The following is a 27,503-nucleotide window of genomic DNA, read 5'->3' on the forward strand; positions in this document are numbered from 1 at the left end:
GTTTAAGGCTGTGTTTTAAATAGATTTCTGCCAATGTGTGTGTTTTTATTGTGATTGTACACGTAAGGGGTCCTTCTGATGTTGGGAATTTGGTATTTTACTGTAACCTTATTTTAATGCATATGTATTTAATGTTATAGCTTGTAAGTTGTAATGCGCACTTGAATGCTATGTTTATGAAATCTGAGCAAAATAAATGCTATTTATTATTATTTTATTATAGCGCATGCCAGATGCAAAATAGCTACATTTGTATAAATTTCTGGCATCAAATTTGCCTCTTCGTGAAAACGGCAAAACAAGTTGGCCTATGGTTTTGCCCTTCATTGCCAACGCTGTACATGCATCTATGGAAGACAAATTTGCCTCTTTGTGAAATTGCAAAATGTGGAATAGTTGTAATTTGCCCCAGATAGATCATCATAATTTGGCTGATTTCAGTAGATTTGACAAAAAATGATTACATCAAGTTGTAGGCATTGTATAACCTAGTTGATTTTGCCAAAAAAAAAAAAGGAAATTTGAAAAAACCCATGATTTTGGGCCAAAGTGTCTCTTCGTGAAAAGCGGTGCTGATGTGTCATGTGTCAAAACACTCACCACGCTCACAGTTTCCCCTCATAATTTCCTTCAAAACCCGGCCCTCTTTTCACAACATCAACCCTACAGTTCAGCATGAAGTCATACATGTAGTCATCTACTACTTGAGGTGAACAAACTTTTTCACCCTTCACAATGCATTTATGCTGCTCCTAGGCTTTGGAACAACCAGCCCTTTCATGTAAGACATGCTAAATCTGTCCACACATTCAAGATTGTTCTAAAACCTCATCGCTTTCATGAAGCATTTTACAACGCCTGATTTTCATCTCTGCTAGTGATGGGTATTGTTACGTGCAGTTGAGTATAGTATCTGTGCAATATCAATGTTCCTTATTATAATTATTATTAAAATTATGGGGCTTGGATGACACACAAACCATGCATTTTATGCATAAATCTACATGTTTGGGGGAGGGGAACCAGTAAAAAATCAATTTGACAGTTTTCTTCAAAATATTTTTAAGTATCTGCTCATCACCTCACATATGCATGCACAGTATACAAGGAAGATTTTCAAAATAACAAAGAATGCTTCAGATGTTTGTAAGAGGAAAAATCACCCTAATTTTCTTTTCTTTTTTTTTCTGAGGGCACCAGTCATTCTACATGTACATGTAGGCTGAAAATAACGTGATTGGTCATGCGGGATAAATGAGCTACAAGTCGTGATATTGATTGGCCAATACTAGGGCATTAATATTCACGATCTTAGTCAAAGCCCAGTCCATGACAAAAACTTGTGCTGTTGGGATTCCCCATTTTTGTCTTTTCTGCCATGCTTTAAACTTTGAAGTTTTTACATATCTTCATTCAGAATCTAGTAGGCCTACATGTATAAAGCAACACTCTGTGAGAAGAGGACGGCTTGAACTGGAGTATGAAATGAAATGGAAACAGATTAGGCCCAACGTTTTGCAAGTACACTTCACCCATAGGGTTGTGCACAAAATGTATTATTTTGCTTGTCATCCAAACCCATAATGCATTGCAAATGTCAAAAAGGTTTATAAATACAAAAGTTAAAATATAATGTTAGGTGTCTCCTTTCTATAACTGTACAAGTACATTGTAGGTACCGGTATGTAAAATAGGAACTCGTAGAGGGCACCCTATTTGGTCGTTTTCAGCCATAGACATATAAACACGTAGACCACCACCAGTCTATGATTTTAAAAAGTGTGGGCAAGCAGTGGGCGAAACGATGGATCGCAGTGTGTTTTGTGCAAATTGCACATGACGCACTGGGAATGCATGTATTTGTTTACATGTGCTCTAAAAAGACGCTCCCTTTTTGCTCTTTTGTGCTGCTATTTCTTCTGTTCAAATATTTCAACCCCACTGTTTCGAATCAGGATGGGCCAGATTAACTCAACAGAGGGTTTTTTTCACAATCGGGAAATTGGGCTTCATAGCATTTTATGGCTGAAATTTTTCAACTGTGAGTAAATTCCCTATACCGAGGTGTGAATTTGCCCACGCTTTTGGATTTAGTCGGTAGCCGTCTCGGCTACGGTACCCCGCCATTGTTTTGAATAGGAGCTGCCCGGCTATGTGTTCATACATGTACAGTATGTCTGTGTTTTCTGCGTGTCGCGTCTTGGAATCAGTCTTCAACACCAACATCAACAACTGGTGATATATTGCTGTACAAACCAACGGCACTCTTGTTTTTGTATGACATTTTGAAACTGGTTGAATCATCATCTGTAGATTGAGCTCGCGGGTTTTATCAAGAGTTTACCTGAAAATTGGCCAGTTTGTTTAAGAATAAAACCCTATTATTTTTAAAGTTACATATATTAATCTACATTTGTGAAATTTTTTGTAGAAATTTAACGAATCGCACAAATTTCGTACATGTACGCCCCACCAAAAAGTGATTTTTAGCGGAATGTTGTTGCACAGTGTGATTTCAATATAGGCAACATCGGTTGCAAATCAAATCCAAAACTACGTTTTAAGTAGCCCAACATTTAAAGTGTTCTTATGCCCAATCTATACCTGTCATGTACAAAGAAATAGCCAATCGCAAAGCAGACGAAGATGGATTTTTCTGGCTTCCCTTTTCGACTCTATAATTGAATGGATTCCATGCTTCATGGCACAAATTTTCACTTTTTGTAACTTGTTTGGCCCTGCAAGTTGGTTTTTTTGGGGGGGGTGAGTGGCATACTAGTCTACCGTAATTAACATTAATTGTATTGCAGTTAATTACTGAAAAATAACCAGCGGTTACACAGGTAATAACAATCACGTTGACAAGATCTTCATTTTCATTGTTCACGTAAGTTGATCTTTCATTGGTGGATGGCCCTGTTCTTGTAATAAGATTTTTTTGATATCAATGAATGAAATTAAAAATAATTAATGGCACAGCGCGGACATCCAGGAGTTTCACAAAATGGCGCGTGGCAACCAATGAGAACAACTGCAAACAGGGCACGCGTATGTACTAATCAAAGAAATGATTATCTGATCCTCTGACTAGTTGGTACACGCCTACATGCACCTCGCCAAGGTCGCTGTTTTCATCGGTTTGTTTGATGCTAAATCCCCCAAAAAGTTTTACTTAATATTCCAGGTATTTAATAAGTTGTGAAATGATCAGTCCTAAAAAGACTTCAACTGGGTCACAGCTTCCTTAATATGTACGTGTACAGTAGGCCACTTAGACGGGAAAATTGTATAATTTCATTCCCCCAAATTTCATAACTTCGTTAATTACATCAGACTGAGCTGATTCTTGCATTATTTTATTCCATTTGCAAAGCTTTTTCCAATGACAAGTAATTTATTTTCATTACTCACACTTCAAAGTTTCATTTCACATACCTAGGCCTATTTCTATTACATGTATATGGGGGTCCCCAAATATACCATTTCCAGGTAGCTGTAGGCTACTTCTGGAACAGTAAGGCACTACTCCGTAGGCCTTACTGATTCCTGATGTTTGATGGTTCTGTACGCAACGGCATTTTGAAAAGTGCCCTCAATTGTACCAGAGGAAATTTCCATTTCTGCTTTCTTGATAAAATTTTCCCAAAAAAGCCTATAATAATACTATATAGGTAACCTATATAAAACTACCGGGCATGTGTGTATAACACAAAAAATAGCTTTTTCTACCATCTTGACCTACAAATCCCTCGACGATCTGCACACATCGGCATTCTGTGGCCGTGCGTCACGTGACAGAAACAGGTGCAGCGTAACGAGTTTTTATGCTTTGGATAACAGATCCAATAATTCTGACAACTCTCATTAAGATAATGGCTAGAGACGTCACGGAAATATGAGTTTAGGGAACCAGACTTATGTAGATGTGTGCGGATCGTCTAGGGATTTATAGGTCAGTAAAGTAGAAAAAAGCTCGTTGTTTACCAATGATGTAGGTTACGCTCTACAAAATACACACGAGCCCAGTAATTTCATATACATGTAGGTTGCATATTATTAAGGGCTTTTTAGAGGATATTTGATCAAGAAAGCGCAAACAGAGCTTTTCTCCGGTACGATTGCCAGGCATTTTTCAAAATGCCATTGCAGAGTAGTGCCTTACTGTTCAGGAAGTGGTTAATTGCTGTTTTAGGGACTTCTACGAATTGGAAATCGCCCAAAGTAATACATCAGAGAATTGATGGGGTGAGTGATTCATACACACAAAAGGGGTTTCATAGAAGGCACTTTCGCCGAGTCCCACTTTTTGAACGGACCGCTGTGCGGCCTAGGATACGGAGGGAGTCCAGTAGACTGGCCCCCAGTATGGGGCTAAGTGTGACCTAGATCCGTAAACAGGGCCCGACAAATACTCCTCCGTCGTATACTGGGCCCTGTCCGAATACAGAGGGATTTCTTTCAAAAAAATTGTATTCATTTTATGAGCTGAAATTGCACTGGTACAGTGTGTTCACTAATTGTAGAAAACTTGCCATTTCCTCGTTTGGAGGAAACCATGTTGCCCTTTTTCCAGTTTTCCCACCCCGGACGAAGTGTACATTACACAGACTCTTTGTATGGTTAAGTAATGGTACCCTGTATGAGAGCCTGTCTGGTTTGCACTCAGACTTCAGTGCCTACGAGTTTCGTTCAGATCTGCAAGAGTACCTGTCGATCTAAGTACTCTTGGAAAATTACGGCTGTTTTGTGTCGCAGCTAATATGCAATGCCCTTGGCTGGTTTCCTATCCAGTCACATACTGCTTGTGGCAAATCATTGGTAGCACGGCTCTCTCTCTGTGACATGACACAAAAGTGACCAAACAGCTGTCAGTTTTGTGCAAGTGGGGCAAAATTTGTCCGAAATAGGAAAACCGCAAAAAAAGGCAACAGCTTTTCCTCCAAACGAGGAAAAGGCGAGTTTTCTGCAATTAGCAACCTAGTGGAAAGTTCACCCTGTAAGTACACCGTAGTGAACATACCACTGCGCTTTCAGCTCACAAAATCACGCAGACGCCCCCGGATATCCCAGAGAAATTTTTTCAAAAGAAATCCCTATGTATCGGGACAGGGCCCAGTATAAAACGGAGGAGTATTCGTCGGGCCCTGTTTACGGGTCTAAGTGTGACCCAGCCCAGGTTGGATGACGTCTACATTGCATTGCGACTAACGTCTAGGGTATAAAGGTCCTCCTATTCCGCCAAATTTTTTTCAACAGTTTTTCTCACATTTTTACCTGACGATACTGTGATGAAATTACTAAATACGCCTGTGGACAATGTATTTTGCAGAAAATTCTGCGAAACTCCACGTTTTCCGTCTGGATTTATGAATGATCTACGTTCGTGTGGTAGTACGCATTTGCACATGCGCGAAATGGCTTCTAAGCTCGGCTGACATTCTGTCAGTTATGCATGTTGTTTAGAGCTAGGTCTAGGTCTTCGCTACATCAGAAATATGTGGAAACGCGCAGACAATAGACCTAGCCATATCTTTGGAAACCCGTTCAGACATGGCCCCGTATCTGCGACTTTTTGACACCCAACGGCGTGCGCGTACGCGTGCTAGGCGAACATGTATCAGTATATATACATGTGCTACTACATGTAGATGGTTAACGAATCGCGACAGAAAGCGTGGAGTTTCGCAGAATTTCCTGCAAAATACATTGTCCGCAGGCATATTTAGTAATTTCAACACTGCAGTTAGGCCTATGCCATTATGGAATTCAGGATACAAGACACATGTGAACGATGTTTTGAGTTGTCTTGGTTGTCTTCGCCATGTACATGTAGGCCTATGAGGTGAAAATGTGAGAAAAAACTGTTGAAAAAAAATTTCGCATAGTTGGAGGATACCCTGAACGTTAGTCGCAATGCAATGTAGGCCTAGACGGCGTCCAACCTGCGCTATGTGTGACCATGCTTGGAAATTGGAATCATGGGAATGTTATTGTTAGGCCTAACGCCTAACTCACTGGTTAAGTTCAACAATGTTGACATGGTTGAAGTTCATCATGTTCACGTCTGACTAGCCAACCCCCTTACTCACCTAAATTCATATTCTCAGTGAGCTTCAACGGAGTCCGGAAAAAGTAGATGAGAAACACAACCAAGAAGAACCAAATCGCCAACAAGTAGGTCCAAATCCAATTCAGAACACCCTTCAATTTCTCCGATCGCGAAGCAGTTGTAGAACTTCCCTCACCCGCCATGTTACATTTGCCCCTAAAGTGCACTGGTACCTAACTTCTCTGCATGCTGCTTTTATGGAAATTCGGTTGGGTATCGTACTATATCCGTCTCGCGTCCCATATTTCGGCCGTTTTCCAATACTCGACTTCGGATCCATCTCAAGCTTCAACTTTTTTGTCACAACCCAACTTTGAAGTTGTAAGCGCAATAGTAAGTCTAACAGTACCATAGAACATCAAAAAATACACAAAAGAGTAAAACATTACAGTACTTTAATTTAAACACTTCAGGTCAACAATCGGGGATTGGTTTTGGAGACGAATTTAGACGGAGACGGAGTTGAATTTGGAAAGCATAGCAAATACAATCTACTTGGCTACGGCTGCAATGTACACGTACATGTAGATGGGAATCAGACGAAGCCGCTAGTTGGGGCTTTCAAACATCTGTCTGTTGTTCCCAGCCGCAGCCAAGTAACACATACGCGGCTAACGTTATCAACAGATGGCGCTATCACACAAACAAAACAAAAGTAAACAAAATCTTGATAGAATGTGCGCACATGGCTAGGCTCAACACTGTCACTGCGGGGGTTGTTGTTTACGCCACAGCTGAACAGAATTGCGCGGCCGAACAGCCTATCAACTCCTCATGCATGGAATTGCAAACATTACCCCAGTTTTTAAATCTGAGTGTTTGGAGTGTTTCCAACGGTATGACCTTCATACAATGCTAGTAAGCTTATGCACATCTCCGAGTCCCGTAAACGACATCCACCCCCCCTTCTTAATTTTTTAAGGTATCCCATTGACAGCTGTACAATCGGTCAAATATCTTGGAGTCACTCTGAATACTCAGCTATCTTGGAACGATCATGTTAAGTCTGTAATTTCCTCTGCAAATCACACACTTGCTCTCATCAAAACCATTGCCTTCAACTCTTCTACTTCAGCAAAACTTCCCGAAGTTCTCGTGCTTCCCATATCAGAGTATGGTGTACCTGCTTGGCTCCCTCAGACAACTTGAGAAAGCAGGTTGACAATTTGGAGAACTTTCAAAAAACGTGCGACTCGTTTTATTCTTGGCCAGAAGCATGGTGTGATGAGTTACCCTGGTAGGTTAGAAACTCTGGGTTGGTCTTTCTTATCTTGTCGGCGTAATTATGCTATTCTCTCGTCTGTCTCCAAGTGTCTGTTCAATATTGCTGAATGTAATCAGTGTGTTTACAATGTTTCTGTTAATTCCCGCCATGTTCATGATGTTTTGTTTTAGCATCAGCAAGCTCAGGACCCAATCCCTACATTTATCTTGTTTCCATGTGTAACCCTGGCCCTATTTAGGTCCAGGTTACTAGTTAAATGTATGTGTATATCACTGTGTATGTTAGACTCCCCAGTATTTCCTTGAAAATGATTTCCTTTTCTTTTGGTTTTAGATACTTTTATGTCTGTTGTCAGTAGCCTTTAATGACTGTGTGATTTATGGCTCTTTCCCTTGTCAACTGGGTGGCTTGACTGACCCCTCACTCGATGTCCTCTTTGAGGTCGCCTACGGGTAAGAGCCAGCTACCCTAAAGGGTGCAGTGTCCCAATTCAAGGAAAATTCTCCGCCAGGCGGAGGCGCACAAAAAGTACCCCCAGAGATTGTTTCGAAAAGAGGTGTCTGTTTGGGCCAAGAAATGGTGGGATTTTGTCAGTATGGCCCAGGATCATCTCTTTAGATTCAGGGATACCCATCTTGGGGCAAAGCAGACCAAAATGGGATTGAAAATTAGTCAGAAGAGCACGGGGAAGGTGAGGAATGTCATTTGAAAAATGGCCGCTGGGAGGGCTTGGCAACATTCACTTTTTGGGGGGTGAGTTTGTTTTGGGCGGATAATTAAACAATTCATTGGTTAACCTACTAAAAATTGAAAATCAAATGAAACCTGAAGGACCAAACAACACATTGTTTTTTGTTTGAGAGGCCTCAGGGACTTCAGTTGCCTGCCATGGGGCTTCAAACTTGGTTGATTTTACACTATTTTCAATGGAGCTTGAATTGGTTCAATGCACCCTAGAACTTTCTAGGAGTGCCACGTCCGTCGGCACAAAAATACATTTTAGCCAGGGACCACAATGTATATCGGCTGGTCCTCCTCCTGCCATCATATCGCCGCTTTATGAACTAGCCTGCCTACGGCAAGCACTGCCATTCTTTCCACTCCACTATTTGAGACATCTCTTTGCTCCTGGCATACAGTTGAAGAAATCTGACTGGAGCCTCCTATTGAGGATCATAATTTGTTTTGTTCAATTGGATTGGAGTGTCTGTTTCATCTCTGAATGTTGTGAATGTGAATGTTGTGAATGTTGGCTCTCTGTTATAGGTGAGTCCGAAGTTTGTTCCTTTGATTTCATTTTGTTTTGTAGCCTAATGAAAAGTTATCTGTTTGCCATTGGATTTTGATGCTATTGGGATTGACAAAAAGTAGATGAGCTGTCATGAACCTGCAATTAGCAATTTATTGTTTCATGAGCAGGAGTTCTAAAAGATTGATAGTGCATGAGAGCAGCAAGCAGTCAATTCCTCAGGAATGTTATTTTTTTAGCGGCACGTAATGAGGCTTCTACGATTTGTTTCTGAATATTTTCCAGGATTTGAGGAAGATATTAAGAGGCATATTGCTTGAAAATTAATTTACATTTATGTTTCTTAGCCTGTTGAATTCCCAATGCCGGCTTTCCAATAGGAAACTTAATTTATTTTACCCGTATTTGGCAATGCGTTTGATGGCTACCAGTTCCTTAGAGTTATATATGATAGTACAGAATAGACTTTATGCTAGTTAGCCTAAGCTTTACATCAGTTTATGATGGCTGGATTTGGCGAGTTGTCATTTTTAGATCAATTTGAGAATTTGAATTTTTTTTTTAGGATGAAGCCTTAACCGAAAAGTTTATGAGTGGCTTTTATATTTTAATCCTGGTGTTCATGGGCTGAAAGTGTACAGGACGATGTTATTATTAGCATTGTGTTGTGGTGGGAACTTAATTATGATATGCTTGTGTGTGTTATTGTAGTATTCTTTTAAATTTTATGTGTCAGTCTGGAAACAAGGCAAGTACAAATTGCTGGTAAAATAGTGTATCAAGCAGAGTTAATGCCCAGAGACCAAACCAATCACCTATATAACTGGAGTTGGCCTTGTGCAGTGGTCACTTGGTCTGTAGCTGCTTTGATCTGGTTATATTAATCCCACGAGGATTCCACAAGGCATTGTTTTATTTCACTGCGGCTAGATTTTCTATTTGCCTTTCTGTATAATTTAATGGGAGTGTAATGTACCTGCTGGTGGACAAGTTCCACTGTATTCCCACTATATCAATCATGATAATGGAATGGACCTGCTCTCTGTTGTAGGCCACAGTTTACCACTTTGGCTGTATGCCCTGGGACTGCCAGCTAGACTCGTGCAACGCTGGGCACCCAAGACACCCGGATTTGAGCCTTGAGGACAGCCCAAGGTCCTGTGTCCTGTGGAGTGCATACATGTAGCCCGAACTTGTTGCTCCGGCAAGGCACCGGCTGGACAGTATCTAGTTACAAAAATGCCTTTATCTTTACGAATATAATTCGTTTGACAAGTTCAAAGAAACGACTTGGACGCCCTTAGATAGCTTTCACAGCAGTTTAAAACAAGAAACCGTGAGTGAGCTAAAACATTTGATAGTCCAACGAGTTTGGGAAGCTTTCAATTGGTTGTCGTACCCCGGGGGACTACCACGATCTCCACATCGAAACAGACACGTTGTTGCTCACGGATGTGTCTCAAACCTTCACCGCGTTTGTCGAGCCTACTAGAAGACCTCAATCCGGCCAACTTCTACACAGCACCCGGTCTCTCTTGCATGGGACGTGCCACTAAAACATTCTGACGTTAAACTAGAGTTGTTGACAGACACTGACATGCACTTGTTTGTGGACGCGCCAAACGACGTGGTGTAGCTAGTGTGGGTGGTGATCGATACTTTAAATTTAAGCCAACAACAAATACCTGCCAGACTACGACGCCAGTCAGCCCTCCACTAAGTTACGGGGTCTACCTCGATGCCAACAACCTCTAAGGATGGAGCATGTCTCAACCGTTACCTTACGGTAACTTTAGCTGGGTAAAGCCCCACAAGTTCTCAAAAGACCGCGTGCTGAGGCTTTCGCCCTACTCTAAAACGGGTTTCTACTCGAAGTTGACCCGACTACCCCCAAAACCTCCACGACCAACACAACGATTTTCTTTTGGCACCCGAGAACCTTATGATACCCGAAGATTGGCTTTCTAACTACCAAAGAGATCTCTTAGACCAGCAAGAGCAGATCGACAAATTAACAATGATGCTTTTGCCTAAACGCAAGTAGTATGTGGTGCACCACCGCACGTTGCAGACTAAAGCTATCGATACAATAATCACAATTTTTACACAACTTACAACGCTTACAATCTTAATTAGAACGTGTCGGTTTACTTTTGTTTAGCGGTGTACAGTTTTTAAGTTTGGGTCTACACTCTTGTCTCGTCGTCATCGTTTGGAGGGTAGCAGTTTTAAAAGAGGTCAACATAATATTTTTCATTTTTAACAACATCAAGCGGGTGGGGCGAGTGTAACAAATGAGACAGACTTTTGTAATAAATCTTCCTTTTCGATTTTGGAAAGGGGAAATTTTTTGAGAGCGCGAGAAGGATTTTCCAGATTTTTCACTTTTTTGGGGGGGTCGGGCAGGTACCCAAGGAAAAAGTGGTCCAGAACTCTCCATGTAATACTACTACGAATACGTCCAATCGAATCCTGATCACTTATATGTAATCCCTTAAATGAAACGTAATACGTATTAGAAGGATGCAGAACGAAATCGAATGCTCGTGTTGCGAAAATGAAACCAGGTTATAAGTCGTGTTCAAAATCCACGCCAATTGAATTATTTTACTAATTAAACAACGCACTTTCCGAAATTTTTCCAAAATGTTTAACATTTGTTGTAATTACAGACGTCTCCCATGTTTCTGCTTTTGTGGGAACTACCGTAAGTGAATTTTCGATCCAAAAGTCGAATATTCGAAGATTCAATTAGGTCCTCTTGAATAGACAAATAAGTCATTTGTGAGTTGAATTTGAATAAAATCTGGCGCACTGAGTTATCTGATTGTGCATGAACATAACGATTTGAATTCCCCAGGCTAAAGACACTGTTGCTATACCTCGTGATTCGGGGCAAGCTTTCGCATAGCGACCACTATCTCTGGAATGGACTGGTTCCTTTGTGCCCTTCTTATCCATTGAGAACAGTGTACTGTTGCAAGGCGTCTCTTGTGTAACTATAAGCAAAAGCTTGCCCCGAATCAGGAGGTATAGCATCAGTGGTTTTAGTAAGGAGAATTCAAGTTGTTATGCTAACGTAAATTTAAGGAACTCAGTCTACCAGATTTGAGTCAAAGTTAACTCGCGGAAGGCTTATTGCGCCTACGTAATCACACGACCGTGACCTGTCAACCCCATAACAACCCATGTTTTCCATGTTGTTCACAAACAATTCTGTGAAGTTCCGGTATTGTTCCCAGCGCGTAGGCCTACTAGTCTAAGTACGGTACCTACTATCGGCTTTCAATGGGTAAATTAGACTCGTAAAACGCTTTTCTTTCGGTGGACGCCGCGTTTGTTGACATGTCATATCGACTGTATAGGTCACGTGACAATCGGTCTATTGGCTCTGGCTCGACTCGGCTGACCGAGTTCTTTTACCTTAGACTAGAACGTTTTCTGCATTTTAATGCACAGCTTTTGCCTGGTTGAATGTTACATTCAGGAAGTTTAAACCATTTTTTGTTGCAGGGCTTTTAACGGAACCGTCACGAGGCGATCACATTCACCTTCCAATAATGCCCGACTACTGAGCGTATCGAGGCGCATGCGCCCTGTTCTGGTGAGCAGGGTTGAGACCGCTATTGAAGTATGTTCTGCTTTGTCGCCCAACAATGTAAAATGCATACATAGCCTCAATGAACATCTATGGAATGGACTCCACTTCATAAGCAGATCTGTGGGGGAGTGATGGGTCAATGTTTATTCTTTGGATGTACAATATACTCTGAAATTTGCTTTTCTACATGACGTGCGACTTCTGGCAATCATCACAGTGACGGCCACAAGGAGTAATTTGACTACCTAAGGTGTTGATCAAGCCGTAGCTAGCAACCGTAAGACTGTGAAGTTATGGCGGGCTGTTGTCACTCATTTTGTATCGGTGTGTAGTTTTTGCCGGTTGCATCAGATCTTTGTAGTATTGCCGTCCGTTTGGCATCGTTTCCAACACGTGTATATTTCTTTATTACTGCTGGGTGCTCTGGGAACCTTGGTAGATGAAGCTTCATTTCAAAATTTGTTTGTGGCTGTAACATTTAACAGTCGCGAAGAGCAAGAATCGAATTATACATTTCATGTTAGGAGGAGCTTGTTTCATATCACAGACCAAAATTTAATCTGACGTCGAAAATTGGCGTTTGTTCTCGCTTTCGTCTCAAGAATGAACCGGCCTTTACTGAGAATCAAACGAAGATGCACGACTGCAGTCTGCCTTTGTAAGTGTTCTTAATGCAACTCCATCCCGTTTTTCACTGAATAGAAACCCTGCATCAGGAACAGTTCGTCGGTCAGTCAGAGAATTGAGGACTACGTACACTTTGCCACCTTACTTTTGGTTGTTTCCTGCCCTGATTATAGCCTACAGAGTCACTGATTTTGCCAGTGTTCTCTCATATATATCCAGCAAGAAATGAGACCGAGGGGTACCCCCCCCAACATGTCCAATCACTATACACATTCTAGACTATTGTTACCTAACACATCCCCCTAGATGTCGGTAAAAAATTCCTCAGATTCCAGTGAAACAATGACCAACACAAGCGGGGGGGCCTTCCGTCTCATACCTTGCTTCATATGCTCTCATAAGGTCCGTTTCTTTTAGTAATGGAAGTTTCCTCGTAGCGTGCGATTTTTGACCTTACACTCATCACTAAGTGTTATCAACCGACGGCAACAACACCATTGTAGCTGAGGCATTTTGCAAGGTAAGTGTGGCCGGGACACATCACAAACATTCCACTTGGCGAAGTGCTGGTTGTGACTGGCTCCACAAAAATGAGTATTATGGGACATATTTCTCAAAATGGGTTATAAATTTTAATTGGTTACATTATACGGTTTCATTCGGTGTAGGTTTGAACCTTGTGGCATTTTGCAATCTGGAGATATTGATTTTGGCATAATCATACCGTACATATTAACAGAATTGCTTTTCAGAGATGAAGCCCTAAACTCAGGAAGTGGAAAAAAATCAACCAAGAAGAAAGTCTTTTTTTATACAAATGGCAAAAGTTAGGTTTCTGTTATGAATTGTGAAAGTACTAATATAATAGAAGCCAATAAACCAGGAAGTAAAAGAAATCAGCCTCAGCATGAAATAGCACAGTGTCCCTTAATACCCTTTTTTGCAGAGCGGGCCACATTTGGTTGCAGTATTTAGTTTTTGATGTCCCAAAGAAAGTCTGTTGCTGCGTATTTCTATTTTGTCAAGAAGACAATTTTTCAGTAAAGCTTGTTAAAAAAATACTTCTTCCAAAGGGACTCAAACCAACCACTGGAAACATTTTACCACTTGACCACCGAGCAAATTGAGGTCGGATCGTTGTACTGTAGTGGCAAGAACACTTTTTGTCACCAAAACTTGCGAGTATGAATATTTTCATTGCAGTCGACTACTGTGTCTCAGTGAGTGCTGTCCCAAAAGGCGTTGAGTGTCTCAGTGAGTGCTGTCCCAAAAGGCGTTTGGGACTGCTTTGCGATGACCTCTCTGTGTCTATTAACGTCGATATGGGAGTTGGACTCTCCTGAACAAGCCCAGCTGCTCAGCCTAGCACAAATTTGAACAGCCATTTTGTCCTGCTGACTAACTCTATGAAGTCAACAAATTGGGTTTTTTGGTGGGTCAGTTATAGATCCAGACCTTGACGGATATCTGACCACAATACAGATTCCAAATCTTGTGTCAAAATTTTCCTTTAACAATTTTTTTCTCTCATTTTAATAGACTGAAGAACATGTCATTGGGGATGGTAGTCAGCGTGGCTTTGGTGGCCGCGTTGGCGTATGTTACCTACCTTCTTGTCAGCACGGTGCGCTCCATTCAGAAGCAGAGAGCTGCAATTCTACAATGGCCAGGCCTCCCCGTGCACTGGCTTTATGGAAACCTTCACCAGGTACGAAAACGTGCAAGTCAGCAGTATCACTTGCAGATGTTGATTGCACAGAATCCCTCTATGGAAAGAAAGCTGTTTGATGTATTTTCTTAGGTATATACACAAATATATGCGGCATCACAAGGAAGCCCTTCCTTTCTCTTAACTCTCATACACACATCTTAAAAGGTCATGAATAGGAATCTTTCCTCAATATGCCATGGCAGGTCAAATGTGTTTGAAGTCATGACCACTGGGGGTCATGTGGACTCACTGAACCCACTGTTTAGAAACCATCCGGTTGAAATGTTTTATACTTGTAGCCCACTTCCCTCCGAAAATACGACGGAAGAAGAAAGACGAGGGGAACATCGCTATGGTCAAAACTACTTTTCGAGAAAAATGGCTTTGAAAAAAGAGCATGCGCCAGTGGTGCAAACGTTAGCCACGAGCATGTTGGGTGAGCTCCATAATCGTGCTCGATCTAAATGACCACAGCAACAGTATATTAATGGGCAGCTATTACCGTGAAATACGAAGCAAACTGAAAGAATGGCTTCAAACATTGTTTGCTGAAAGTTTTATTGATTTATTTTTTTAATATTTTTTTCTTTAAAAAAGGATAAATCCATGGTTAGACGTTCGTGATCATGAATTTCTCTTGACATCGGCGGGACCGACGTTGACACTTCCCAACTTCGTTTCTAGATTTCAGAACATTCCGCTTTGATATTAAAATCATCATGTATCTTTTTTTTTTTTGCTTAAGTAGGCATAGCTCGTGAACCAGACACTGTTTCTTAACGTAAGAGAGGATATTTTGTTTACCTCCTTTTGAGGCCTGGAACTATGGTGGCCCTGGAAAGACATCGCCAGTCGTCAATACTGACGCCAATATTCACGACCAACTTCACGACTCATATCTCCGGTCGCAAATATTGCCGCAATTTTTCTTCCAGCAAGCCACAGAGCAGCTGCTCGGTTATAGACTCTAGCCCCTTCCGGCATGTCAACCAAACCGTGCTCGTTGACCAATTGGGAGACGCCTTTCGGTCAGGTGACCACGGAAATTTCGCAATAGTTGCTAATAGAAACTTAGTCACATGCCGCACAAAAACCCTAGACAAATCAATGGGCCCGACGCAGCTGTCCATCGATTTGGAAGTTAAATGTAACTTTTTGTACGTTTGGAAATAAAATGGTAAAAATATGCTGCTACGGTGCATGTAATTCCGACACCAGGTATCCGGACCGGCTGTATGACGTGCATTTTTTCCCCTTTCCAAAGCCCAAATCTAACCGTGAAAAATGTTCGAGATGGATTAAAGCGTGTGGTCGGCCCCTTGAATGTAAACAAGATCAACAAGGACAAGTACGTGTGTTCTAAGGTAGGCTTAATATTAATTGCAAACGCCAAGCACATTAATGAATTGTTTCTCTTTTCTGATTTTTTTTATTTTAATTTTTATGAATTATGTACTCGTTCAAAAAAAATTACCTGCTAGGCTCTTCGCTTCTGGGGCCCAGGGCCAGAATTCATCAACTAAGAAGATTCATCCCTTATGCCTACTTACACTTTCAGCCTGCTGTTTACTGGTCAAAGAAAAGCAATAAATCTACAGATTCCGTTTTCTAGCATATGCAATACCTATGTACAGCTTTGCAAAAACCTGTAATCATTTTCAATGCAATATAAAATATTTGACAATGTAGTTGCAGGACAATCACAATACTAATGTTACTTCTTTTGTTGTGGTACATTCTCATTGTAGCATCTTACCAGAAAATAAAGGTCATTTACGAGTTCAAGGCCCCGTCTTGATCTTACCCTGGCTATTGGGGCTCTATGAGACCTTCATACAGGTGCAACTCCAAAGCATTATTGGTGATTGATTATAAAGGAAAATTAACTTGACTTTAATGTCATTGTATTCACATAATTCATTTTAATCAAAAGAAAATACCGAATAAGCTCTGTCCGTATATGTGATAAACCTATAGTTGGAAATAAGAAGAAAATTTTCCAACTTAAGATTCCTCTTTCATTTAAAATTCCTCTACTATATATTTCACAGCATTCCAAAGATGGGCAACCAACTGTTACACACCCTGACCCAATATGGGCTGATGGCAGTGACATCTATAAAGCCAAGAGGCCTCCACCTAAACGGAAGCTAAACATTGAAAATAGGTTGATCAATTGTACTTGTCTAAAAGTCTTTACTTTCATACCAAATTGACGTCGGTAGCAAACATGAAAAATCCTCTGCCAGCTGCAGAACACACTTCAAAACATTTTTAAGCGCTTGGAAAAGAATAAGTTTGTATATTGGAAATATAAATGTGCTGAAGTGCTTTCTCAAAGTTTGGTCTGTGATTTTCTAGAAACAAAATAGACCAGTGAACATTCCCACAAATTTTGGTCATGCAAGAGGGAACTGGTTTGAAACATGAGTGCATTTTTGAAACATTGTTTGAAATGTGATGCAGTAAAAGTCAAGGAAATGTGAATTTAATGGATAGGTATTTTCCCAGTTGAATTTACAGTGGCCAATCATCCGAATTAAAGCCGAAGAGGCAAACAAAAATTACAGAGGCAGGAGCCGATGCACCTGATGAAAATTTCACTTCAGAAGTTAAACGTGGTATTTGTAAGTTCCCCTTTATTTTTCAATACTGGCCAGGAATGGTGTGGCATGCTGTTTATAGAACAAGCCAGTTTACTAAGCATGGCTTTCCACGTCTGTGTCTTTTAGGCAGAATCATTTCAATGTGAATGTCCTTACTTGTGTAAACGACAAAGTCACAGAAAGGTGCCCCAGTCACCATTGATTGTCCTTGTACTTGATAAAAGTATGGGTGGTTCTCATTTAGCTTCATACAATTTCCAGATTTTACCATGAAGAAATTTGAAATTTCATGTACAGCCTCCAAAACAGTCATGTTTCTTAACACTTTAGAGTTTTAATCACTGGATAATGCAACCCACTTTTTTAAACTCTGTATAGGTACCTAATAATATAGACTTGATCCTTTCTGAACTTATCCAAGGGGCGTTTGAGTCGCTGAAGCATCTTCCTGGAGAAGATACATCAGTGGAGTATTTGGTAAGGTTTTTAACTGCTTTATTTGTCTTAAATTAGGCAGCAATACTCTGTAAACATATTAGGAAGAATTTAGAACTATTTTTAGTCAATTGTTTCAAAATGAGCAAAAGTAATGAAAAAATTATGTGGGTCTCCGTAGCTGAACAAGGGAAACATTTTACAAGAACAAATCTTTGTTAAATTTTACTATCTTGGTGGGTCAGGACTGAATCTGCCTTCAAAACAAACGTGCACAAGGATGAATAAATGGATTGTCAAGAAAAGCTGACAAAATATCACTCTTCAAATGTAATATATTTCTTATCCTCAAAGGTACATGTATGGTTTTTCAGTTGTACTCAACTACGTGTACATGCTTGTTCAAGTTTATTCAGATGCATACAAATGTACAAATTCACATTCTGCAAACAAAGCAGATTTGTTAATAGACAATTTTTTAATGATTCACAACCTTTGCTCAGTCACTTTTCTAAAACAGGCTGCCGTTTCCTGATTTTCTTGGGCTTTGTCATAATCAAGCTTGTCACAGGATGTGGTTGGATTTTACATCCACAAGGTGTGTGCCATTGCCGTGGCATGTTTGTACTGGACAAATGCCCCCGCCGGCCGGGCACGTCCTTCAGACCAAGTTCTTGGTAGTGTCTCAGGGTGTATATCAGGGCAATTATATGGGAGCAAGTAACTGACAGTCTGTTGGATAATCGGTTGGAATGAATGTTGGAGGCAAAGGCTTAATAAATAACATGGGGAAGTAGGCCGTCTGTAAATTTGCCAATTTTTTTATCAGGTAATAGAGGGGGATGTCTTTCATTGCTGCAGTTGATAAAATGAGTTAAATTGAAATAAAATTGTTATTGTATTCAGAAGAAGACCCAAATTGATATACATTATATTTGCATGTATTTATCCCAAAGAAATGATGAATATTATTCTAAAGAAAAAAACAAGAATAGGAAATATAAATGTTATTATTCAAATAGTAATTCCTGAATGTTGCGTCTGTGTATTAAAGGCCTCCTCTTGACTTTCATCTGACTCCATTGATTCTGTGTTTAGGTAAACAAACAGGAATGACTGTAAATGGATTATACAAGCATCCTTACCCAGCTACACAGCTGCGTTTGCTCTCTTGCTGTGAAACCATTCTGTTCTAAGCACGCGTTCAGGGAATGCGATTCACTGCTTTTCCGCATACTTCTGTAGCATTTCGCCTGCACTGCCACCTGGCTGTCCTTCAAAACTTCAAATGCGATTTTGTGCACGTATCCATTTTTAAAGAAACTATATCCCCGCACTTTCCCCCGCAGTACACTTAATTTTTCCTTTCCAAACCAACTGAAATCTCCCGCCCTTGGCTAAATGTCAACTCATGAGGAAGTCCATCACGTAACTTTGACCTTAGCTTGACCGAGCTAATGGCGGCGCTATACAATCTTTGGTCATGCCGTTGCGAAGGTGGGCGGGGCTTACGCGCAATGGTCCAATGTACCCCTGCGTTGTGCCAAAACTATGGTGGCCCGCACGCGCAATGACCTACGTTTTTCGGCTTGATCTGACAAGCTGTTATTCGGTTGGGTAGTTTGGGCACAATGCAGGGGGCACACTGGCGTTAACGGGCAATCATTGCTGTGTCTATAGCCGAGCAACTTCTATCTCTACCTGGCTTGCTGGTAAAAATATTTGCGGCAATACTTGCGACTGGAGATACAACGAGTCGTGAATTTGGTCGCAAATATTGACATCAATATTTGTGACTGAAGAGCGAGTCGTGAATTTTGATCGTGAATATTGACGTCAGTATTGACAATTGGCGATGTCCCGCCATGACCACCATATGGAATAGGCTCGGGTCGTCCAATCGATGATATCACTGCTATAAATACATTTTCCGAAAGCCCTTTACAACAGTACCAAACTCTACGCAAGGGAAAAAGGTAAAACACGTAAAACGTAAACACTATAAATTTTACAAAAGACTGAAACAGATTCACTTCAGAAATCTTCTTTTTGTCGCCTTGTTTGATTTTCTTGCACAAATGGCATAACTAGAGGAAATCTTTCAAACCTAACCTACCTAAAAAATCTGAGAAATAAAAAACAAACAAAAAACAAGAACAGAAAATCGATTTTGCCATGATTTTTTTAGGTATATTCAGCTTCGGTCGCCGATTACTCGAAACAAGGTTTGGGGATCATTCCTCATTTAGCCTCAGTAGGTCATATTTTCCTAGCCAATCCTACTATACCCACGCTCGTTAAGAAATGATTTTTCTAGAGCTGCAAAATGCCAGGCTTCAGGCCTGAGGGTGACAATGTTTACGTGACAGGATCACTAGGAGAGCCCCCATAGTCTCACGATTCTGTTACAAGCCCACAAAATTGAACCATGGATTCTTCATCGGTCTTGATTGAGGTACCAGTGAATGGTACAGGTCAAATGTCAGTGTCAGAAGCGGGACAATTAAGTCACGTTACCCTTGGTAACATTAAAGAAAAACTCCACATCACAGCAAAAAGTTAAAACCTTGCGACCTTTCCACAATTTCAGTCTAAAAGCGTGTCAGACATCTGACCGATCTTTAGACAGTAAAACATGTTCCTCAATGATGTTCCGATTTCCTGATTGTGCAGCATCCGTTGACAAATCCGAAAATTCGGTCAGAGTCGCCGGAGGAGGGCTTCGCCTTCACCCGTGGAATGACGGAGAAGTTCCCGCGGGGATGCCGTTTACTTTTTGGTCCGACAAGCGGAATCATCCTGGCAAACCACCCGGACATTTTTAGGCCTGTGATGAAAAGACGAGGTGAGGTGGGACAACCAAAGCTTGCTTTGCTTAAGAGCGATTGGACTCATCGTTATGAACATTCTATTTTACTGTTTCAGTTTTGGAGATTTTTTTATATATTTTGTTCGGGAACAAGCATAATCAGCAATAAAACTTGCTCCACATGTGTTTTTGCCGAGTGTTTTCCAATTATCTAGGGCTAGCAAGATAAAGAGGTCCCTTCTTCAAAATCCTAATTTTAAATTACCAAGTCTTATAAATGTTGAGAAATGAAGCAGTATGTGTTAAGCAGGTGTTTTATTTTATTTTTTGATGCAAATTACAATTGTAATTCCAGACCCGAAGCCCCTGATACAGGGCGCTCTGTCCTACAATTTTGTGCGGCCCTGGCTTGGGGACGGACTGCTCCTCGCTAAGGGGGATATCTGGGTCCGTACTCGTCGCCTCCTCACCCCAGCCTTCCACTTTGATGTCCTCAAACCCTACATACAAGTCAACAACTCAGCCGTTGATGTGTTTATGGTTTGTGTTGACAGCTCTTTTAAACCAAAATCCTACATTCAAATTTGTACCATCAGTTCCAAATAAATTTCTTTGTTTCCGTGACTTGTTATTTGTTATAGACGACATTTTTAACTTTCCTTTATTTTTCTTCATTTCTTTCCTTCATTTTCCTTCTTCAATAGTCTTCTTCCACCTCACCGGCAACATTCAGATCTGGCGAGCATGCAGTCTTTTCCTTTAATTTCTTCTTCAGTTTTTGAAAACAGCTTGAAATCTTTCTTGAGTTAACTGCACTGCAAGTGCACTTTTAGAACTTACAAAATGGCTGAAGCTTTTCCATATAAGTGAGGGCGCTGTAAGTGTAATGTAACTCCATGAAGACACTGTTCAGTGTGTGTTTTCATGCTCAAATTTTGCTCCATATTTGCTCTTTGAAGCATTTTGAAAAAAGGCTGCTCACTGGCTGATCCCCATATACTTACACAAAATAAATTGCCAAAGGAAATGGAAATCTTGGATAGCGAAGTAAAAAAAATTCTAGCAATTTTTTTATATAAATCAAAGCGACATTGATGTTCAATGCCTCGGATTACATCGTAGTTTTGCTGGTAAATTCATTTTAGCACGAAAAACCCCAAAGGCCCCAAAATACAGATAAAAGTAACTAACACAAATTGAAAATAAGGTTAATTGAAACACAAAAATGCAATTTCAAGGATTTTAGTAGAACTTTTCTATTCCCTTTGATTCAACAAAAACCTGTTTTTGACACCTGCTCGGCTGATCAAAATTTCATTGTTTTATAGGGTGTGACGACCGCTCAGTTTTGACCTTTGCTCCCATTTCTAGACCAGGCTGGAGAGGTATGTTTTGGATGGCGCTAGTTTCCCGGTGACCCAGCACGTAAGCCTGCTAACCCTAGATATCCTCCTTCGATGTGCCTTCTCATATGACTCCAGCTGTCAAATCCAAGGGTACGTACTACGGCATCACAGACTACAGCGAATGGTGTAATCTGAGCATGTATTTGCGAAAGCCTATCACCGCTACCCGCTAAAATGAGACAGAGCAGCTTCGTGAATCAAATGATCTGTACTCCTTCATTCACTTTGATTTTCCTTGCAGTGATGAACATCCTTACGTGAAGGCAGTGGCAGAGTTATCGAAAACTGTCACAGAGAGAACATTGTAAGTAAAAACTAAATGCAAGATTTAATGTAGAATTCGGACTAATATTGTAAAGCCCTGATCAAGTACATGTAGTCTCTCGTGTCCATGCAATTTCCTACAAGTTGATTCATTTCACCGATTTTTTTCTCGGCAGCTCGATGTTTCTTTACTTCAATTTGCCATTCGGTCTATCTTCAGTGGGACGCAAGTTCAAGAAGAATTGCGATTTCGTTCATAAAGTTGCAGACGAGATAATAAAACGGCGTCGGAAACAGCTGGTAATGTTTCACGGACGTTACAGTCGTAAAAATATGACAATTTTCTGCAATTTCTCTTTTTTTTTTTTAGTTCCTGTTTTGACTCATTCCCCGTGTCCAAAAATAGAAGCAATTGGTGTCGGTTCATTTAGTAACTGAAAATATTTCGTAACTATCAGGATACAAATAAGCAAGGTCATGATGCAGGGTCGGACCGTAAGTACCTCGATTTCCTGGACGTCTTGTTGTCCGCTCGAGATGAAAGCGGTAAAGGATTGACGGACATGGAGATCCGCAACGAGGTAGACACCTTCCTCTTTGAGGGTCACGACACCACGGCCAGTGGTCTGACATGGATGCTGTATGCTATGGCAACGCATCCCGAACATCAGAGGAAGGTCCAGGAGGAGATTGATGAAGTGATGTCGGGCAGGGAATCGGAAGATGTTGGCTGGTAAGAAAAGGTTAACATTGCTGAAATCATCAGGAAGTCACTCACTGCAGAGATGACTGAATAAAGACTTGTCTATCTAAACGAGCTATTCTGTGGTTACCAGGCATTTGACTTCATGTTGTCGTTAAGTATTCGTGATTTTCAACACTTTCTGAGGTTAGTTTAACAGGATAAATAACAGATTGCATCGTTTTCGTGGGATCATAATGTTTTAGCATGTTTGTTGTTACCCCGTTCTTTTTAGGGATGATCTGGGAAAGTTCAAATACTTAGTGCAGTGTCTTAAGGAGTCGATGAGGATGTACCCACCTGTCCCTTTCATCATGAGGGTTCTTGAGAGGGACGTCGAAATCGATGGCAAGATCCTCCCAGCTGGAACCAGCTTGCTAATGGCCATCTATTGCCTTCATCACAATCCTCAAGTGTGGCCGGATCATATGGTAATGACAAAGCGTCTACATTATCTCACGTAGCTTCTAGAGAAGACAAAGAAACGTAATACGCCTTGAGCAAGAGCACCCCCTCGTCGGTTGAAAAGAGCCATGTTGGTGGGGAGTTTTGTTGGGCCGTTTTCCAATACTCAACTTCGTCTCCGTCTCGGGCTTCTTGTAGGAAATCAATCCCTGATTGTTTTGCTAATTTGCATCTTACTCGATGTTTTGTGGCACTATCAGACTTACTGTTGCGCTTACAACCTCAAAGCCAGGAAGTAAAAATACAGTTGAACCTGAAACGGACCCCAAGTCGAGTATTGGAAAACGGCCTTGGTAGCCGTTCTCACCAAAGGAACCGCCGTTGCTGGCAAAATTGCGCCCTCTTTTGATCCAACTCGAGGCTCATAAAGGGAGCCACGAGCATTCGTGTCCAATTTGAGCCAACAGAGGTTTGTTTCGCAATGTTGCACAAGTCATTGTAATGGGGTGTAAAAATCTGGAAGTTACTGTCTTGACTGTACTTGTGACTTTTCAGTGTTAGGGGGTCTTGGGGGGGGAGTTGGCTGACCGATTTTTTTCATTACTCTGGTGTCAATGTGAAATTAATACGGAAGGAATTACCATTATAATTAACCAGTGTAGACGAAACTCTGTCAAGAATTTGAAAATGTAAGTAACGTGTTTGGCAACAGTGCAGTGGTAGGCCCACTTGCCAGAGGCGTATCCAGCTTTCGGGGGGGGGTTCAAAAAGGAATGCGGCTTTGGGCTCATTCAACATGATGTTGAGGGAGGAAAAAATTAAAAGCCTTTCTGGCAGTCCCGACATCCTTGTTTTTATTTGCTGGTGTTGTTTTCTTTGGGGGTTTGGTGCTAAAATTTGATAAATAAGTATACAGATTACATTCTTTCCTACTCACTTATGATGTATTCTTCAAACAAAAGTCCCCTCCAACCTGGATACACCACTGCCACTTGCTTCCTTCTCTTCAGGAAAGCGGTGGTGGTTTTTCATTTTCATCATCTCGTTATTTTCACTTTTTCTGTTGCCATTGCTCATTTCAACAGACCTTTGATCCTGATCGATTCTCTCCCGACAACATCCAGAAAATGGACCCTTTCTCCTATCTTCCATTTGCTGCTGGCCCAAGGTAAACAGAGAAGTTAATGAAATATAAAGTAATGTAAGATTTGAAGCAAAGGAAAGCCACTGAGGTACATATACTATTTTTTTTCCAAAATTCTAGAAACAGTTGGCGTTACGTGTGAAGAACTAAAAGGGAACTTGTGTTTTTTTCTGAAGACTGTCTAATATTTCGTTAGACGGCAAGAATCCGTATTAAGGACACTTCCTGTATTATTTAACTCGAGTGTAATTTTGGCGAGATATAAATCGAGTCGAACCTGCTAACCATCTGACTCTAGTAGTATTGAACTTTGGTTCGTAATTTCCGGCAGGAACTGTATAGGGCAGAATTTTGCCCTGAACGAGCTGAAGGTGATCCTTGTTCGTCTGCTGAGGAGGTATACCGTTCAGCTCGACCCCAGCCACCCGGTCCAATTCTCCGGTGGGATGATACTGAAGGCTCACAATGACATCAAGATCTTTCTTAAACCACGCGTGTTGTGAAGAAATAATTGTTTTGATCTGATTAGTCCTGATGACTGCTCCTGGTGAAAAAGAGTGTCATACTCAGTTTGTTGGTGAAACACAAAATTCGTATGATGTACAATTTAAACGTCGTTCTGAAACAAGACTAGGCCTATCCTTGGAAATGTTAAGCAGTATGAAAAACATACCTGTGAGCGATGAATCGGTCTGCAGTCGAAATATTTTAGGTTTCATATTAGTGCTGTTATTGTAGTGGCCTGTGGTTACGTCAGTGCCCCGATGGGGTGAGAGCTAATTAATTATGCATCCCGCAGGACACATTATGCCTTGCGCGGACAGAGCCTCAACATCCACTGCAACAAATAGTCTCTCGGACTCCACATTTTATAACTTTAATTTGGTGATACTTCTGTATTAATCCTCGGTTGTAAATTACTACTTTATAAACACTGTTTCATTGATAATCAATTCTGATTCCAGTGCATGCAGTGGTTGAGGGTAATTAGGGGCCTACACTGAGCGTTTTTTATGAATGGCGGAGCAATATATAACATTTACTCACGGCTTTGTGGCTGTGGGTGTTGGGTGTTCTCGAACTTTTCAGGGTGCGGTCTTTTATCGCCACTTCGAGCTGAGCAACGCCCAGGTAAGAAAGTTGCCCCAAAATTCCTTGCTTTCGGTACCCTATCTAGGTTGCGTACCCTCACTACACTGGTATCATCGTGACCACTGATCGCCAAGGAGCACATTAGTTAGTATTATACTTAAGGCTTATGGTATTTTAAGTCAATTTGGGGAGTGTTTTCTTAATCCTATTCGTGGGATTCCTTCACAATAGATTTCTATGCCTCACACGTTACGTAGTAAACAAGACATGCCACGTTGCATATACTGTGCATGGTAGACCTCGTATGTAACGTCGCGCTGTTTATTACAGTACAGCGCATACGTGGGACTGGGCTTTGCATCAGTGGGGCATGACAACATTTTCCGGGGTTAAACTTTTATGTCAAGCGTGGGCTTTCAATAATTGTACAATGTACGTTCCCATATAACTGCATGTACATATGCTGATGGATATTGTTATTGGTGTCGTTTATGTACCTGTTCTTGAATGTGTACTGTACAGTGTTTTGACAGCAGCTCGAGACTTGGAGGGGGGCTTAATTGCCTATATGCTCAGGCCAACACCAGCAACCTTAGCTCGAACTCATCGCTGTCTGAGCTACCACACGGGGATAATTTATCAAAGTGCACGTTATATTTCAATTACATGTTTTGCAGACCACTTTTGTAACTTTGAAAATAATAGCTATTGTATGTCAAAATTGTACTTTGTATGCAACATTTCTTTAGTTTAAATGATTATGTAATTATTTTACATTCAGGATTTATTTTGAGGTGCAAACTCAAGTGCTGAAATGAGACTGATGAGTCATTTAGAATAAATACTTGATAGCATATCCGGTGTCCGACTCATCCTTGGGGAGTATTCTTGGTGCCTCATCGTCCAATACTGGAGGATGGACCTACCACCCCACCACCAGGGGCGGCCTAGAAATCCAGGTCCGGACACATTATTAACTGGTCCTAGATTATTTCTTTGCTTAATATTTTTTCCCATTTTGCCATTTTCAACATCACTTGGTGTATTCTTTCTGGCTGCAGGTCATATTTACTTTTTAATGTTTATAACTGGTTCCATTTAATTTTAAACTTTATTAGAGTATCAGCTTTGGTAATTTTAACGAGATTGTTTTAAATTGTTTAGAAAATATGCTTGCATAAGTGCGCAAATTCTTAGGTTAAAGTAAGTTTAATTTCAAATCTGGTTTTATTGTTTTGTCGTTTTATCAACTCTACTTAGACCCAAGAGAGATCAGTGAGTTTATATAAATTGAATGGACACCCAGTAGTGAGGGGGGTAGTCTGGCACAATTTGACCTTTGCTACAGAAATAGGAAAAGATCACACGAGTAGGCATAAGCATAATATTTATGATCATAAGGATGTGAATAGGAATGAGTTAATATGGTAAAAGATGTATACATGATGTCCGACAATAGATGTTTAACAGTGGGCTATTTTTGAATGATAATAAAACAGAATTTGTCATTATTGGCACTCGTCAACAACTATCCAAGGTAACTCTGGGTGGTATTCAGGTTGGAGAATCTGCTGTTATACCCCTTGCCGTTGCTCGAAATTTAGGTGCCTGGTTTGATGCCAATATGTCCATGAAAACTCACACCACTAAAGTTTGCGGTAGCGCATTATATTATTTGCATTACATTAGGCGCGTTAAGAAATATCTCTCCAAAGAATGTACTGATGAGGCATTGGTTTATGCATTTATTTCAAGTAGACTTGACTATTATAATAGTTTGCTTTATGGTTGCCCATCACACAAATTAACCAACTTCAGAGAGTGCAGAATGCTTGTGCTCGACTCGTTTATAAGACATCGAAATTTTGTCAAATCACTCCTCTTCTCATTGAATTACATTGGCTTCCTGTTCGATATAGATTTGAATTTTAAATTTTGCTGATGACATACGAAGTCTTACATGACCTAGACCCTCAATATTTAACTCAGCTTGTTTCCGTGAAGTCTCGGACCCGTAACCATCTTCGTAGTTCTGGTGACAGTGCCTTCCTCAATTATCCTGCGGGTCGGGGTAAGGC

General features: G+C 40.8%; 2 protein-coding genes across 14 annotated transcripts in view; one reads left to right on the plus strand and one right to left on the minus strand.

Annotated features, from left to right (window-relative positions):
• The window catches only part of LOC110983583 (suppressor of tumorigenicity 7 protein homolog), a 39,466-nt gene extending 32,902 nt beyond the window's left edge, over nucleotides 1-6,564 (minus strand). The window contains exon 1 of the mRNA XM_087135712.1: nucleotides 6,090-6,564. Within this exon, the coding sequence (XP_086991838.1) occupies nucleotides 6,090-6,252 (163 nt within the window). The 5' untranslated portion in view covers nucleotides 6,253-6,564. The remainder of the gene's footprint in view (nucleotides 1-6,089) is intronic.
• Nucleotides 6,565-11,924: 5,360 nt separating this feature from the next.
• Nucleotides 11,925-26,936, plus strand: LOC110984291 (ultra-long-chain fatty acid omega-hydroxylase-like). Of its 13 annotated transcripts, XM_087136077.1 has the most exons (14): nucleotides 14,391-14,519; nucleotides 15,787-15,886; nucleotides 16,574-16,689; nucleotides 17,046-17,149; nucleotides 17,550-17,605; nucleotides 20,237-20,408; nucleotides 20,728-20,912; nucleotides 21,744-21,868; nucleotides 22,020-22,082; nucleotides 22,219-22,342; nucleotides 22,501-22,775; nucleotides 23,020-23,215; nucleotides 24,275-24,357; nucleotides 24,665-26,936. In XM_087136077.1, the coding sequence occupies exons 1-14, from the start codon at nucleotides 14,410-14,412 to the stop codon at nucleotides 24,834-24,836; spliced, it is 1,881 nt and encodes a 626-aa protein (XP_086992203.1). In that variant the 5' UTR covers nucleotides 14,391-14,409; the 3' UTR covers nucleotides 24,837-26,936. The 13 variants fall into 13 exon arrangements, with proteins under 13 accessions (XP_022100029.2, XP_022100011.2, XP_022100044.2 ...); XM_022244337.2 differs by lacking the exons at nucleotides 15,787-15,886; nucleotides 16,574-16,689; nucleotides 17,046-17,149; nucleotides 17,550-17,605 and adding exons at nucleotides 11,925-12,842; nucleotides 13,229-13,331 and having other exon boundaries at nucleotides 14,351-14,519; XM_022244319.2 differs by lacking the exons at nucleotides 15,787-15,886; nucleotides 16,574-16,689; nucleotides 17,046-17,149; nucleotides 17,550-17,605 and adding exons at nucleotides 11,925-12,508; nucleotides 12,787-12,842 and having other exon boundaries at nucleotides 14,351-14,519.
• The last annotated feature ends 567 nt before the right edge of the window (nucleotides 26,937-27,503 follow it).

The sequence above is a fragment of the Acanthaster planci genome, linkage group LG04 (assembly GCF_054643075.1).
Source record: "Acanthaster planci isolate LZ-2023a linkage group LG04, COTS_SCS, whole genome shotgun sequence".
NCBI classification, from domain to species: Eukaryota; Metazoa; Echinodermata; class Asteroidea; order Valvatida; family Acanthasteridae; genus Acanthaster; species Acanthaster planci.

Coding starts and splice junctions, on each gene's coding strand:
- LOC110984291 (XM_087136077.1), top strand. CDS start 14,410: ATGTTACCTACCTTCTTGTCAGCACGGTGCGCTCCATTCAGAAGCAGA. Junction 20,409..20,727: donor GCCTGTGATGAAAAGACGAG/GTGAGGTGGGAC, acceptor TTGTAATTCCAG/ACCCGAAGCCCCTGATACAG. Junction 22,083..22,218: donor ACTGTCACAGAGAGAACATT/GTAAGTAAAAAC, acceptor TTTTCTCGGCAG/CTCGATGTTTCTTTACTTCA.